Here is a 14654-nt window from a genome sequence, read left to right on the forward strand (position 1 = left end):
ACAGCGCTTCAGATCTTAAAATGTAATTGAGTGACCATTGCCTGCAATGAGAAAGCATGTGTGTGAAACAGATAAAAAATGAAAGTTGGATCACATAACATATATCTCCATCCAGGTGTGCAGACCTTCTGGAATGTTTACAAATGTCAACATTTGTTTATTTTATTTTACTCTACTGAGTTATGTGAAACTTTACTTAGAAGGATGAATTGAGAGACCAAAGATACCTGGAGGAAAAGATAATAAAAATGCACATTTCTAATTAACTAAAGATTGTCATAATTTGACACTCCCAATTAGCTGAAAATTGTCATCACTTATGACATCACCTGAAGAGCCACAGTAAAATCCCAATTTGCCTTGTGTTAAGTAAGCACAAACAAGGTTGTATATTCTAAGATACAAAGCTAGTTTGTACCATGAAACTTCCTGCAATTTTCAAACCTGGGTGGAAGTGGGTGCATTTTCTTGTCCATCTTTTGTTTGTATATTTGTGTACCACTTCTCAGCAATCTAGAAGTAAGTAATGGCATCTCAAAACCATAGGATAGTGTCGAATACAGGAATAATGTAATTCCTCTTTGTGTGTGCTATTTCTGCAATATTCAGAGTAGATGGGATTTTCTTTATTTTTTCTCTTGAAAACCTAATTTTTAAGTTTGTTTGTTGTTTTGGTCACGTTTCTTAAAATAGATCCATATTTAGTGAACCATGAGGGAAAATTAATGCTAAATATGTAGCCTTCTAGCTAGAACTTCTTGTGCTGAATTATGATTCCTCAGTTGTCACGCACTGTTAACACACTTTCATTCTTTAACATTGCTCTTTGTTCTATGGGAAATGCTACAAGAAAATAGGAATTTCCTCTCACCATTACCCCTCTGGCAGTGTGTTTCAATCTAATTCCTGGCTTGCTGTCTGTCCTGGTTACTACCTCTTCTCCTTATTAGCAGTCTAAATTCTGCTTCATCTACTAAGAGGGGGATTCCAGACAGACGAGGAAACAGCCTTCAAACACTGCCCTGCAGGCATATTAAGTTATTCCCCCACTGTGCAGTCTGGAAATCAGGGACCACCTCTCTGGCAATGAATTCTAATGAGCTGCTAAAGATGCCGGAGTGTGTGCGCACACAGGCGTTTTCTTTCCCCTCCCCCGCCTCTTCCTTTTCCCAAGCCCCTCTTCTCCCTATTTCCCCTCCTACTCCTTTATCCCCTCCCTCTGTGTCTCATTTCTGCAGTAAACGGGGCTGAGGCACATTCCTGCTTTGCAAGGCTTTCTGTTAAGGTGTTCTGTGGCTTTTGTTTGGATCGCAGCATGCTGAATTACAGGTAATACTCTGAAATTGAGCTAGACAGATCAATGCTGTTGAAATTTTTCTAAGAGGCAAAATATTACATTGGAATCAATGAAGAAAATAAGTTATCTTGGCTAATTTTATTCATGGTAATTAAATTCTATAAGCAGATTCCTCTTCTCCCCCAAAAAGCTCAAATGAAAGGAAATGGGGTTAGATTGATCTGACTTGCGATTGATTTTGTTTTATGTTGATCATGAAAGCTTGCTGTTGCTGCGCCTCCTCTGTAGAGTAAGGACCAATTATGTGGGGTGCTACTGAGGGTAGCCGTGAATAGTTGTACCGGGTGGGGTGGGATAGAGTGGGAGGGGTGATACCAGCTCGAGCTAGCCAGGTTCTTGATTAGGGCATTGGATGCAAAATGTAAAACGCTCTTTCCTTTTCTTCTATCAGCTGTTCAGAGGAGACTCATTACAACTCCTGCTGAAGTCCTAATCTTCCTCCCTTCCCTTCTGCCCCTACCCCGTACCCTCATTGGCCTGAAGACATTGTACAGAGTTTGCCTTACTCCCCTGGTGCTATGTGTATGGTAAACCTGGTACTATGGCCGCATCTCGGACTGGCCAGACAACTGCTGCTGGTTCTCCCTATTCCAAGAAGGATTTAAAGGGGAATTGCACTGCAGGCAATGCATCAGAGCAGCAGCATCGGGAGCCTGGGGACTAAGGCTCCTCGGGCATTATTACAGACACAGAGCTGACCGCAATGACAGCAGCTGCTCCTTTGAACTGTTGGCAGCAGCCAAGCGGCAGCATGAAGTGAGAGATCACTCCTGAGCTCAAGATGAACTCTACCTTGGATGGTAATCAGAGCAGCCACCCTTTTTGCCTCTTGGCATTTGGCTATTTGGAAACTGTCAATTTTTGCCTTTTGGAAGTATTAATTATTGTCTTTCTAACTGTGTTGATTATTTCTGGCAACATTATTGTGATTTTTGTATTTCATTGTGCACCTTTGTTGAACCACCATACTACAAGTTATTTTATCCAGACTATGGCATATGCTGACCTCTTGGTTGGGGTAAGCTGCCTGGTCCCTTCTTTATCACTCCTCCACTACCCGCTTCCAGTAGAGGAGTCCTTGACTTGCCAGGTATTTGGTTTTGTAGTATCAGTTCTGAAGAGTGTCTCCATGGCCTCTCTGGCCTGTATCAGCATCGATAGATATATTGCCATCACTAAGCCTCTAACCTATAATACCCTGGTTACGCCCTGGAGACTGCGTCTGTGTATTTTCCTGATTTGGCTATACTCGACCCTGGTCTTCCTGCCTTCCTTTTTCCACTGGGGCAAACCTGGATATCATGGAGATGTGTTTCAGTGGTGTGCAGAGTCCTGGCACACCGACCCCTACTTCACCCTGTTCATCGTGATGATGTTATATGCCCCAGCAGCCCTCATTGTGTGCTTCACCTATTTCAACATCTTCCGCATCTGCCAACAGCACACAAAGGAAATCAGCGAAAGGCAAGCCCGCTTCAGCAGCCAGAGTGGGGAGACTGGGGAGGTGCAGGCCTGTCCTGATAAGCGCTATGCCATGGTCCTGTTCCGAATTACTAGTGTATTTTACATCCTCTGGTTGCCATACATCATCTACTTCTTACTGGAGAGCTCCACTGGCCACAGCAACCGCTTCGCATCCTTCTTGACCACCTGGCTTGCTATTAGTAATAGTTTCTGCAACTGTGTCATTTATAGTCTTTCCAACAGTGTCTTCCAAAGGGGACTAAAGCGCCTCTCAGGGGCCATGTGTACTTCTTGTGCAAGTCAGATGATAGCTAAGGACACTTACACAGTTAGGAGCAAAGGCCCCCTTAATGGATTTCATGTCTGAAGTGGTTCAGATATCGGGTCACTGTGTTGTGTGTGTGTATGTGTGTGTGTGTGTGTGTGTGTTTCCTTTTTATCTTTTTGTATTTCTAGTTCACTGGGAAATATGGGACAAAATAGTTTGACTCTAAGCAATAGTTAACAAATGATCCATCCAAAATACCTTTTAAGTTTGCAGAAATGATTTTTTTAATGCTTTCGAATGAGAAGAATCAGGACCATGAAGATAAATTGCTCTTCGTCCCTATTTCCATAATGTCATGGAAATGACTGTATTTAATTCTCAGACTTAAAATGAATAAAGCCATATCTAACACCTCTCTCCAGCTGGCATGACTGAACCTGGGTGTGAAAAGCGTCAGCATTTTTAAAAGTCATCATTTTCTTGTTGCTTTTCTGGGTTCTTTCCAGCTGTTTGAGCTTCATGTACAATTGATTTCTTTTAACAGGAAATATTAAAATACAGTGATGAATTAACAGGGTTTTAAAATTTTCTTTACATCTGTCAAAGTGTAACTACCCTGCAGGTTTCCACACTGTCATTCAGAAAGTCAAATGTTTTATGTCTTATTCTCTTGAGAGAATTTTCAATACAGTGAATAATGTGAAAACTTAAACATTAATTTAAAATTTGGGGGGACTTCCCTGGCGGTTCAGTGGTTAAGACTTTGCCTTCCAATGCAGGGGGTGTGGGTTCAGTCCCTGGTTGAGGAGCTAATATCCCACATGTCTCATTGCCAAGAAACCAAAAAACATAAAAGAGAAGCAATATTGTAACAAATTCGGTAAAGACTTAAAAAAAAAAATGGTCCACATCAAAAAAAAAAATCTTAAAAAATAAATTTTAAAAAATAATAAAATTTTTGCATTGAACCATGAAGCAAAAGTGCAGTCAAATCATATAATTTATAGAAAAACTAAGCTGTATTTTATGCCATGCTTCACTGAGACCTAAACAAATATGTATACTGAAAGTGATTGTGTTGTAGTATTTTTGCCCAAGCCTTTGTGTATGTGTGTATTGAGAATATTTGAATTGAGTTAGATTTCTCTTTTACAGCAAAATGCATTTAAATAAGCTGAAAAATAATTAAATGATAGGCTGATGGCTGCCATTTTTATAATGGTGAAAATACATTGAAATGTGTCTTTGGTCTTCTCTGCTCTTTTTAGCTAGAGACTTCCTGAAATACTAGAATATCAGGAAGAAAGGTCCTAGGCAACTGAGTCAGAAAATACAATGTACATTTAGCTAGTTCATTTTTAAAATAGGAGGGGTTGATTGAGATGGTCTCTTTGTGGTTAAATGGTATCATCTAATAAAGTAGTAACTAATTCTTTTTAAAAGCATTCTTTCAGTTAGTGTTAAGGAATTCATATTTGAATGAGAGAAGGAGAAATTCTGATTCTCTCTCTATTGCTATTCTCTTTCTGGAAAAAAAATCCTTGGAATACTGTTCCATTCCTAAATAGGCTTTTTTTTTTTTTTTTAAGCCAAAGTACTAGCAAAATCTGTAGAATTATTAATTGAGAGTGCTGTGTATCTGTATGTAGAGTGATGTTTTGTTCCTAAAAGTAATTATGTTTAGAGCGAGAGGTTTATTTTTCTAAAAGGAGAGAAGGATTTCCCAGCAGCTCCAAGCATGAAAGTATTTCCTCTGCTCTTCTACTGGTTTTAATGTTTTAGAAGTCTTCAGGGAACTTGTATGATCTCTGCCTTTGGCTAGATGTTGTAATCTGAATGTGACAGTGGTGTTCAGTGAGATTGAAGATAGAAGAAAACCAAGGGAAATGTGGATTTTTGAGTCCAAGGAAGGACATAGATATTTATAAAACAGGCAGATATGCTTTGGTTTTCCATCATCATATTAGAAAACCTCCTACCCCCTTTTAAAATAAAAGATGGCGTTCTTATGATTTTAGAGATTGATTTGATTTTAACCTCAAATGTATTCTACTTAAACATTTTTATTTTAAGAGAACAAGTATGAATATAAGCATTTAAACTTCAGATTCTGAGTTCTTCCCAAAAGCTTGCTTGCTCTTTATATTTAGTATTAGAAAATTTGATTCTAAATTGTTTCAAAATTTAGAACTCATATTGGAATTGCAAGTTATGTTAGGAGTGGCTTTGTTAAGTTGCCATTTGAAGTAGAAAACCTTTTCTGTTAGATTCTGAAAAAAAGCTGTATACAATTCCCCTTTATTTAAGTGGCACAGATCTAAGAAAACAAAATTCCCTTTTTTCATATATATCAGAGAATGTAACCTGTTCAGATTTGCACAGTTTGCTTGTCAATTTTTAGTTCAGATATGGGACTCATGAAGATTAATTTTTATGGAAAACTGATGTTAAATCAGTAGATTTTTTGTGTGTGGGGGGGTACTGAGCCCTTTTAATTTTTTCTTGCAGTAGGGTTCCATTTTAGAGAAAACAAAAGTTTTTGGAAAAGATTTTGTGGGAATGTTACGGAAATGAGGAAATCTCTGTTTAATTTTCTGGAAATGGCTAATCAAGCTGAGCTTTCAGTGACTGGAAGGCAACAACTCTTTTAATAAGAGCTTTTGTTAGTAGATTTTTATATTTTTGCCCTAGTACCAAATTTAGATGTCAGAGGGTTTTTTTTATTGTTTTTTTTTTCATATTAGAACCTCTCAGCCTAAAACTAAAGTAGGAACTAAGTAGATATAGTAACTTTAAAGAAAAATAAAGCATTCCTCCCCAGCTGATACTTAATATTAGATGTCTTTCCAGTTTATCTTGTAGTCATTGGACTTTATAAACTCTAGCGTTTCTTCCAGGTATCAATTCTATTCTCATATTTCATTGTCTGTACTGCTTTAAAATTTTTGTTTTCTTGTGGTGTGTGTATCCTGGGGAGAAGGGTTGTGTTTGAATGCAATCATAACAATCTTCTGTGGCTGGGGGCAGTTTCTGTGTGGTGCATTTGGAGAGTTTGTATTTAAGTAACCGTTTCATCCTTGCATATTTAGTGCAACATTTAATGACGTTTTATTTAAATACCAATCTGACTAGTTCAGAATGAGAAAAAGTATATTTTTAGAGTCAGTTACCTTAGGCTTTGACAAGACAGCCCATTTAACTTTATATAGTATATGGCTGATATCAGAGGAAGCATAAGCTTTTGGTGACTGTGTTGAAATTATTTCACAGTAAATTTTAAAATAAGACTATACTAATTGTTATATTTGTAATTAGTTGTGTTTTTATACAATGATTTCAGTGAAGGTGTGTTTTTTTCCTCTTAGAGCGGAAAAGCAATTACAAAAGGACAAGTGCTCCACTTTAATGAAAGAATTATCTTTCCCCAGAATGGATATTGGAATTTTTCATGGACCTGTTGGCTTTAACCCTAAATTCCATTTTGGAAAGAGTTTTATTTAAGGTTTATTGCTGGATAAATATGTTTTTGAGCCTTTTATAGTGGCTTTTCCTTTTTACTTGAATAATGGTCTCAGTATTTTAAGGATTGGGAAAACTTGAATTTTTGTACTATTAAATGCATTTACCTCTTTGAACTTGAAAATGAAGCAACAGGGTTACAAGTTCCCAGATGGTAGAGTGATTTCTGGGAGTTTCCTCAGCTTTGCAGGTTTGATTAAAACATCTGCCTTTGATGGCTTTGTAGGAATTTTACTGACTGTGTTTTTGAATCATAAAAGATTTGTGAAATAAATTATTGGCAAACCAGAATTTATTGCTATATGAGGAAATTTGGGGAAGTTTAAGGATGGGGGAGAATCATGGAACTATAAACTTTTTTTAAAGTCTTCATAAGTCATTATTTGTGTTGATTTTTGCATAGTTTTTCCATTTCAGGTTACTAAATATTTTATATTAAATGTACATATTATTAACGTATTTTGCAGGCCCAAGGAATATTCTAGACATTTCTTATGGCTGTAAATGAGTCACTTGGCTTTTCTTCAAAATTTGGATGATAACGGAATCATGATATGTAAAATGAACTTTGAACTGCGAATCTAGGTTTCTGTTACTAATTAACTCGTTTTGTAAGGGGTGGTCGCTTCTCTAAGCACTTAATTTCTTCTATTTATAATAATCCTTTTATCCTTCACAGGGTTACTTTGAGGATTGAATTAGATAACAGATGTACGAGAACTTTGTAATATGTAAAGTGCTTTGAAAATAAAAATGATTACTGTTATTTGTATCTGCCATAGCTTTACATCTAAGGAAGCTGCATATAATGTGGCGCTCCCCCCCATAAGATCTTTGAAGGTCAATGCTAGGTGACTATTCCATGCTACTTAGCAATCCCAAAATAACAGTAACTTTAAATTCAACATAAAACTGTTACATTTACTCTCTTTACTTGTTTCCAAAGTCTCTAAAGGCAGGGACAATGTCTCTTCATACCTTTAACCCCCCAAATCTAACATAGGACCTGGCTTAGAGCAGAAGTTTTAGTAAGTTTTACGGAGTTAATGAATGAGCCTTTCTAATTATTACTTCTAGTCACTATTATTACTTCTAGTCATTATAGAGCAGTGATGTTCAAAGGGTAGTCCAAAGCCCATAAGCAGTTTTTCATTTGATCAAAGCCATTCGAGACTGTATATAATAAATATCTCTTTTTAGTACCAAGAGACTACTGTGGGAATGTGTGTGCTTTATATGCTAGGTACCTTAGGTACCTTTACTCCTGGAAACTGTGTAGCCTCGGCCCAGGGAACCTCAGGCAGTGCTGTCAAACTGCCAATTTCTCACAGCATGGGTAAGATCTTGGCTCTAGATCCAGATAAGATAGGCTGTAAAAATCAGTCACTATGAAAGAGGAGCAATAGAATAGGATAGCTTGGTGAACGAAATGGTTCTAATTCTTTGGTTTTGCTTTTTCTTTCAGTCTTTACCACTTTTCTAGCTCTATCTTCCCTTTTCTTTTCTTAACACACTGTTGGTCATGAATTCAGAGTGAAGTGCTTATCATACTGCTCTAGGGTATGGAAAATTGTATTACTGGCTTTTCGGAAAAGTTTAAGAAGCAATCAAGAAGCGCTTATGTAGCAAGCTCTACTAGATGCCAGGTAGTATAGCTAGCTGGCCTCAGAGATTTAAAGAAGGATCACATGATTCCTTTCTTATGGAACTTTATAGTTTTCAGATGTCTCATATAGAAAAATTCTGTGATCTGTCTTTCAAAAAGCTTCACAGAGTGACTTTATCAGGAGGAATTTACCAAGGCCTACTGGTGGGACAGTTGGCACACCATGGGTCTGTTTCTTGGGTGGGTTCATTATGCCAGTATATAAAATCATAATGTCACTTCATTAGTTTAAAATAAGAAATCATTGCTGGCAATAGGGAGCAGTCTTTCTCTATTGGTAGATCTTCATGGGAAGCCAAACCATATTCAGAATGTTGCTTAGTGAGGATGGAATCTCAGAATATGGTTCTGTAATGTGAAAATTTACTGGTATAAGACTGAGCCTGATGTTCCATCTCTGAAATCAGAAAACCTGGTCATTGGGATCCTAATAAAAGTTGAAATCATCTGTGCTTCCAGTACTGACCAACCTACCTTCTAATTGACATATTATTTCTTTAAATTAACTTCTTTTGTTACTTTTAGTAAAATTCCTTGCAAGTTTTAACAGTCTTACAAGCTTGCTAACTCATTCTCTCTCTTTTTGGTGGTTTTATATATCACTTTTACCATGAAACATTGTTTTCTGATTTAGTATTCAAAGGGTGGCCTTACTACTTTGTTAGTTTGGGGAAGCAACTCATCTTGGTTTTCATGGAGTGAATATATACTGTGTAGTTGGAAAAGCAAGATATATGAAAATACCTATAAAAATTAACAGTATCAGTCAGGTAATTAGAATAGAAACATTAAATTTTTGAAAGTCAGATCATCCACAAAGGAGATAGGGAGGGACATTTGAGCTGTAGAAGACCTTAGAGATCATTTGGTCTGATTCTCTCTTTTTATAGTCAGGAAACCAGTCCAGTGTCCACACAGCCATTTATGATAATACCCAGACTTCCTATTTCCTAATCCATCATCCATTCCTGTTATATCTTGTTGCTTTTGCAGAGGAGTGGGAGTTTGCCTTCACTCAGCCAAGTCCTGAATAAGACTTAAATAGGCTGATATGAGGTGTTTGTTCTTGTGTGTGTAATTTTAGGTGTAGAAAGCATTATGGGCAATGATATAAATGTTAACTGAGGCTTGTTATGTTTCAGAAGAATTTTATAAACTTTGTCCTGTTTAATCCTTCTGATGCTCTGTGAGCTAGTGACTATTAACCCCATTAAAAAGATGAGAGGGCTTCCCTGGTGGCGCAGTGGTTGAGAGTCCGCTTGCCGATGCAGGGGACACGGGTTCGTGCCCCGGTCCGGGAAGATCCCACATGCTGCGGAGCGGCTGGGTCCGTGAGCCATGGCCGCTGAGCCTGAGCGTCCGGAGCCTGTGCTCCGCAACAGGAGAGGCCACAACAGTGAGAGGCCCGCGTACCGGCAAAAAAAAAAAACTGAGATTGAGTTGCCAGAGACAAACAGTTAATAAGTGGAAGATCTGGGATTCAAACCCAGGTCTTCCTGACTTCAGAGCCTACATTCTTACCTCACGTAATTCTCACAGAAACCTATCAGGCAGTTTTTTATTTTTTTTATAACTCTGTTTTACAGGTGAGGAAACTTAGGCTTAGAGAGATTAAGAAACTTTTGTCAATATATCAACTAACTTCCATACTTGGAAAACATGTGACAGACTTCCTACTAAATATAGCAGATTTAGTATGCATATTTATTTCTGTTAACTCCACTGTAAAGAATGGCAAAAGTATAATACACATGGACAAAGAGAAGAGCAGAGCTGATGGCAGATGAATAAAGCTAACAAAATTTGGGGTTATGGAAACCCAGTGGACAAGTGGTAACTGACTCAGCAGAATTGACAAAGCTGAATTTGGGGGAGGGGCAGAGAGGATCTGCCCATAAAACCCAGTAAATATGTGGGAATTAGATTTCTGATATGCCTCTCAGGCAGAGAGTAGTGTGAAGCTGAAAACTGAAGAATTGTTAGAAAGTTTATTGAAGGCACATTTAGATACCGTCACTCATCCCCCCACCCCCACACTCCTCCACTGTACACCGCCTTGATCCCCATCCCAAGTTGGCCCTAGCAGACCACTGGTTTTTCACCATCCCAGCAGAAGATGGGAGACTTGCTCTTTGGAGTTTGAACCACAGGCGTTCTGGATGCCAGGGATAGCTGAGAATGGGACTGAGACACCTTGTTGAAAACAAGAGTATCAAGAGAAAGTCTGCTTACTAAATAATCAGTTTCCCTTTCCCACTACACTCCCAGAATGCTCTTAGCCTTAAACCTTCTAAGCAGGAGATAAGAGGAGTCTAGTCTGGGGGCCAGTATCTAAGGGCTCTCAGTTCCGACAGTCCCTGCCCAGTCACATTAAGTTGATGCCCATCAGTCAGCGAATCCCACCCATGCATATAGAGCTTCCAATTAGTTTTTTGTTCCTTATCTTTTAATATCAACAGTTAACCAGAGAAAGTCTTACGAATAGACTTGAGAAAATGTATTATGAATGCACAGAGCCCAAAACAAATCAGAGGGAACAGAAACAAGTCATAGAAGAAAACTTAAAAAAAAAAAAACCCAGTATTTGTAACTAATATTTTCAGAGAAGATTTTGCATCCATTAAGGAAAAAAGGATGCCATAAAAAAAAAGAACAAGAAAAGAAAGCTTTTGAGATTAAAAATATAATCAGACATTTTTAAAAATTAGAAAAGTTGGAAGATAAAATTGAGGTAGACCAGATAGTGAAACAAAAGACAATAAAGGAGGTAAAAAGCAAGACAATTAGAGGCATGATCAAGGAGGCCCAATGTCTGAATAACATGATTTTCAGAAACAGAATAGAGAAAAAGAATGGAGAAATTCTCAGATATCACAAGAGAAGTTTATAGAACTGAAGGATATGAGTTTCCATAATGAAAAGGACCAAACAGCTTAGTGTAATAAAAAGACTTTGTGACGGCAAATCATAAAATTTCAGAACACTGGAGCTAAAGAAAAACCTAAAAGCTTCTTGGTCTGGAATAGGGATGGGATAGTAGAAGCATCCTAAGTACAGAGATCTGAATAGCATTGTACTTTCTACCACAACGAAGCAAGAAGATAATTGGGAATAAATTCAAACTTAAGAAGTGATTTTTTAATTAAAATTTTATTTATTTATTATTGGCTGCATTGGGTCTTTGTTGCTGCTCATGGGCTTTCTCTAGTGGCGAGCAGGGGCTTCTCTTGTTTTGGAGCACAGGCTCTAGGCGTGTGGGCTTCAGTAGTTGTGGCACGCGGGCTCAGTATTTGTGGCACACGGGCTCAGTAGTTGTGGCACGCAGGCTCTGGAGCACAGCCTCAGTAGTTGTGGTGCACGGGCTTAGTTGCTCCGCGGCATGTGGGATCTTCCCGGACCAGGGCTCGAACCCTTTTCCCCTGCATTGGCAGGCACATTCCTAACCACTGCGCCACCAGGGAAGTCCCAGAAGTGATTTTTAACCTAGAACTTTATGCCCAGTCAAACTTTCATTCAAATGTGAGGATAAAACCCATTTTGAGATATGTGAGGTCTCAAAATATTTACCCGTCTTACAAATATAGATACATAGAACACTGAGGGAAAGAAAAAAATTTGCAATTAGTAACTTCAGAAAAAATAGAAGATGAAAATCTAATCATGGTATACTCTGTGATTCAGTTATGAGAAATATAGATTTAGCCAAAAATTGTAGCAAAATTACGTTGAGAGTCATGATGAGGGGAAGGGGGAAGTATGTGTGGAGGGTAGGTGGGGTTGGGACTGTAATAGAGCTACAGTATCATCTCCCATACAAGAAAGTCTTAAAAAAAAAAAAAAAGAAAAGCCAGAAAGTAGCAATTTATGCATTTTGTTCAGAAATAGGAAGGAAACACAAGCAGCTAAAAGAGATGAAAATTGTTGCCCTTTGGGCAGCAGGGAATAGGGTGGGAGGTATAAGGGGTCTGCTGTTTTCCTTTGTATGCTTTGTATGGTTTGACCTTTACAACTGCGTAGGTGTATTATTTTTTATGGAAAGCATAGACCACGTTTAGATAAAGGCAGATAAATTTTAACATTGATAGAAGGAAACCAGGAAGTGTAGGTTTAGAACATATTACTGAAGTAGAACATGAGGGCGTGACCTATGGCCTTGTACAGAGCAATTTCCTAATTATCATCTCATTTCATCCTCCTAGGAAAACAGGCAAAAGGGATGTTATCCCTCTTTGACAATTGTGGAAGCTGAGTTTTGAGGCTGTAAGACCTTTTTGATTCCTAGTCTACTACTACTCTGCCTCATAAGTATGTTTGAATCTTTCTGGATTTTTTAAATTTTGTTTTTTACCAAGAGAAGACAGCAGATATTAGAAAGCATCTTCTTTGACATCATGGGAAGGAATACATGAAAACAAATGTGTGTATGTATCTATGTATATGATGAGTATGTGTGTACTGGTATACACGTATCTATAATGTAAGATCTGGCATTCTGAGATCACAAGAGGCATGCAGATTACTGTGTGGTAGTCATAGGTAAGGAAATGTGTGTTAGGTTTCCTTAGAAGGCAGTGTATGAGGTGGGCTGAGCTCTGGGTAGAGTAAGATTTCTGTAGTCTTATCTCCTCCCACCCCTTGAATGAGATTGGCATAAAATATTCAGCTGGACAGGATTAAAGGAACCCAAAGGACCAACAGACAAAAGACCCTAATAAAGTGACCTACAATTACCAAACAATCTATGACATGAGAAGCCTTTAGCAAATTAAAAAGTATGTCTTTATGATAAGTTGCCTTGATTGTAGTCACTTAATGATTTATTGGAGTGTTAAAAAAGATTGTATTGGCTTTGAATAAAATATGAAAGAGTCTTTTCAAAGTAAAACTTTAAATTGTTCCTCTTAGCTTTCAATGAACATTTGTTGAATTGAATTAGTAAGACAGTATTTTGGGGAGAAGGCAAAAGTTACAGCATTAAATAGCATGATATATTTCTGAAAATTCTTCCAGAAAGACTGGGGAAACCCTCACTGCCAAAGCTGTTTATTTATAGCTAGACCAAAAAAAAAAAAAAAAATCCATTTGAGGGTCTCTGTCTTCATTGGCCCCTGGGGAGCAGAATCTGACTTAAAAGCCTTTTTCATTTAAAAAAATTCTCCTTCATGACATGATATTTGTAGGAATTAAAAGCATTCCTACTTAGATTATGTTAACATCATGTTTAGTTAGCAGTCATTGTACTAAAGATACATGTGTAGCCTACCGAGCGCTGGAAATAAAACAAAATTTAGATCCTAGTTCTGACAGTTGATTAGATAATTTAATCTGTCAGAACTTCAGAAGGATACTTATCTTTAAGCGAAGATGACTCTGATATTATAGGAGTCAATTCAAGATCAGATGCATGTTGCATTAATGTAAAACTCTTTACATTGTTACTGTATTTACTTTATACTCTTAGATCACTGTTTTTCTGAGATAAAAAAAAAGAAGATAGTGAAAAGAGCATGGATTTTGGAATCTCTGGCCCTTGGTTTTCCACTCTGTAAAATGGGATTTTATCCCCTTGTTACGATTATTGTGAAAATGTGATACTGTCACATCTTAAGTATATAGAATTGTGCATGGTGGCATCATAGAAGCTCAGTAGAAGACTGTTGCTGTTATTTCCTTGTCACACAGAGTCAGAATCTCCCAGTAACTTCCAGTGCCTGATGTAAATACCCCCAGAGGAAAGGCCCTGGGTGAACGTGGAGGGGCTTGGTGAGCCTCTTTCTCTCAGGGATCATAAACCTAAGGTTCTGCCTTGATGGTTTACTCCATCATGTTACTGATGTTTTATGTATTTTGTCCTGCTTTTATTGTATGTTCCACAGGAGGATTAGTCCTATACAATTCTCAGACACTAAGATACATATATTTAGATGTACTTTGTTAGTCCTATACAATTCTCAGACATTAAGATACATGTATTTAGTCATTGGGGGTTACAGTAAGCTTTAATAGGTTAGAGATGGAAAGGAAATTTGGGACTGAAGTGGTAAAGAGGTATCACTTTAATTGAACCTTAAAAATGAGTTATATTAGGAAAAAAGTAAAACTGTGACAAAGGGTTTTTTAAGCTTCGAAGGCCTCAGTGAAGATGGGCCATTTATATACTTTATCCATGTAATATGTAGTGATAAAAAGTATGTACTTGAGAGGCAGGCAGACCTAGTTTTGAATCCTAGCCCTGACACTTACTAGCTGTGAGACCTAGGACAAGGTTCCTTATCCCTCTTAGTTTCTGTTGCCTTAACTAATAGTACTATCTCATACAAGTATTGTAAGGCTTAATTAATGAGCTACTGCATGTAAAGCTCTTAGCACAGTTGCTTGGT

The 14654-nt window shown here is 37.7% G+C and overlaps 2 protein-coding genes across 5 annotated transcripts in view; both read left to right on the forward strand.

The window, feature by feature from the left end:
• The window catches only part of RABGAP1 (RAB GTPase activating protein 1), a 169863-nt gene that overhangs the window by 82123 nt on the left and 73086 nt on the right, over positions 1-14654 (forward strand). The gene's annotated exons all lie outside the window — the stretch shown is intronic.
• On the forward strand, positions 1008-3502 carry GPR21 (G protein-coupled receptor 21). The gene is made up of 2 exons (XM_024762281.1): positions 1008-1329; positions 1749-3502. Exon 2 carries the CDS (start codon positions 2139-2141, stop codon positions 3186-3188), a length of 1050 nt encoding a protein of 349 aa, XP_024618049.1. The 5' UTR covers positions 1008-1329; positions 1749-2138; the 3' UTR covers positions 3189-3502.

This window comes from Neophocaena asiaeorientalis, unplaced genomic scaffold (assembly GCF_003031525.2).
Source record: "Neophocaena asiaeorientalis asiaeorientalis breed wild unplaced genomic scaffold, Neophocaena_asiaeorientalis_V1.1 scaffold78, whole genome shotgun sequence".
NCBI classification, from domain to species: domain Eukaryota; kingdom Metazoa; phylum Chordata; class Mammalia; order Artiodactyla; family Phocoenidae; genus Neophocaena; species Neophocaena asiaeorientalis.

Coding starts and splice junctions, on each gene's coding strand:
- GPR21 (XM_024762281.1), top strand. CDS start 2,139: ATGAACTCTACCTTGGATGGTAATCAGAGCAGCCACCCTTTTTGCCTC.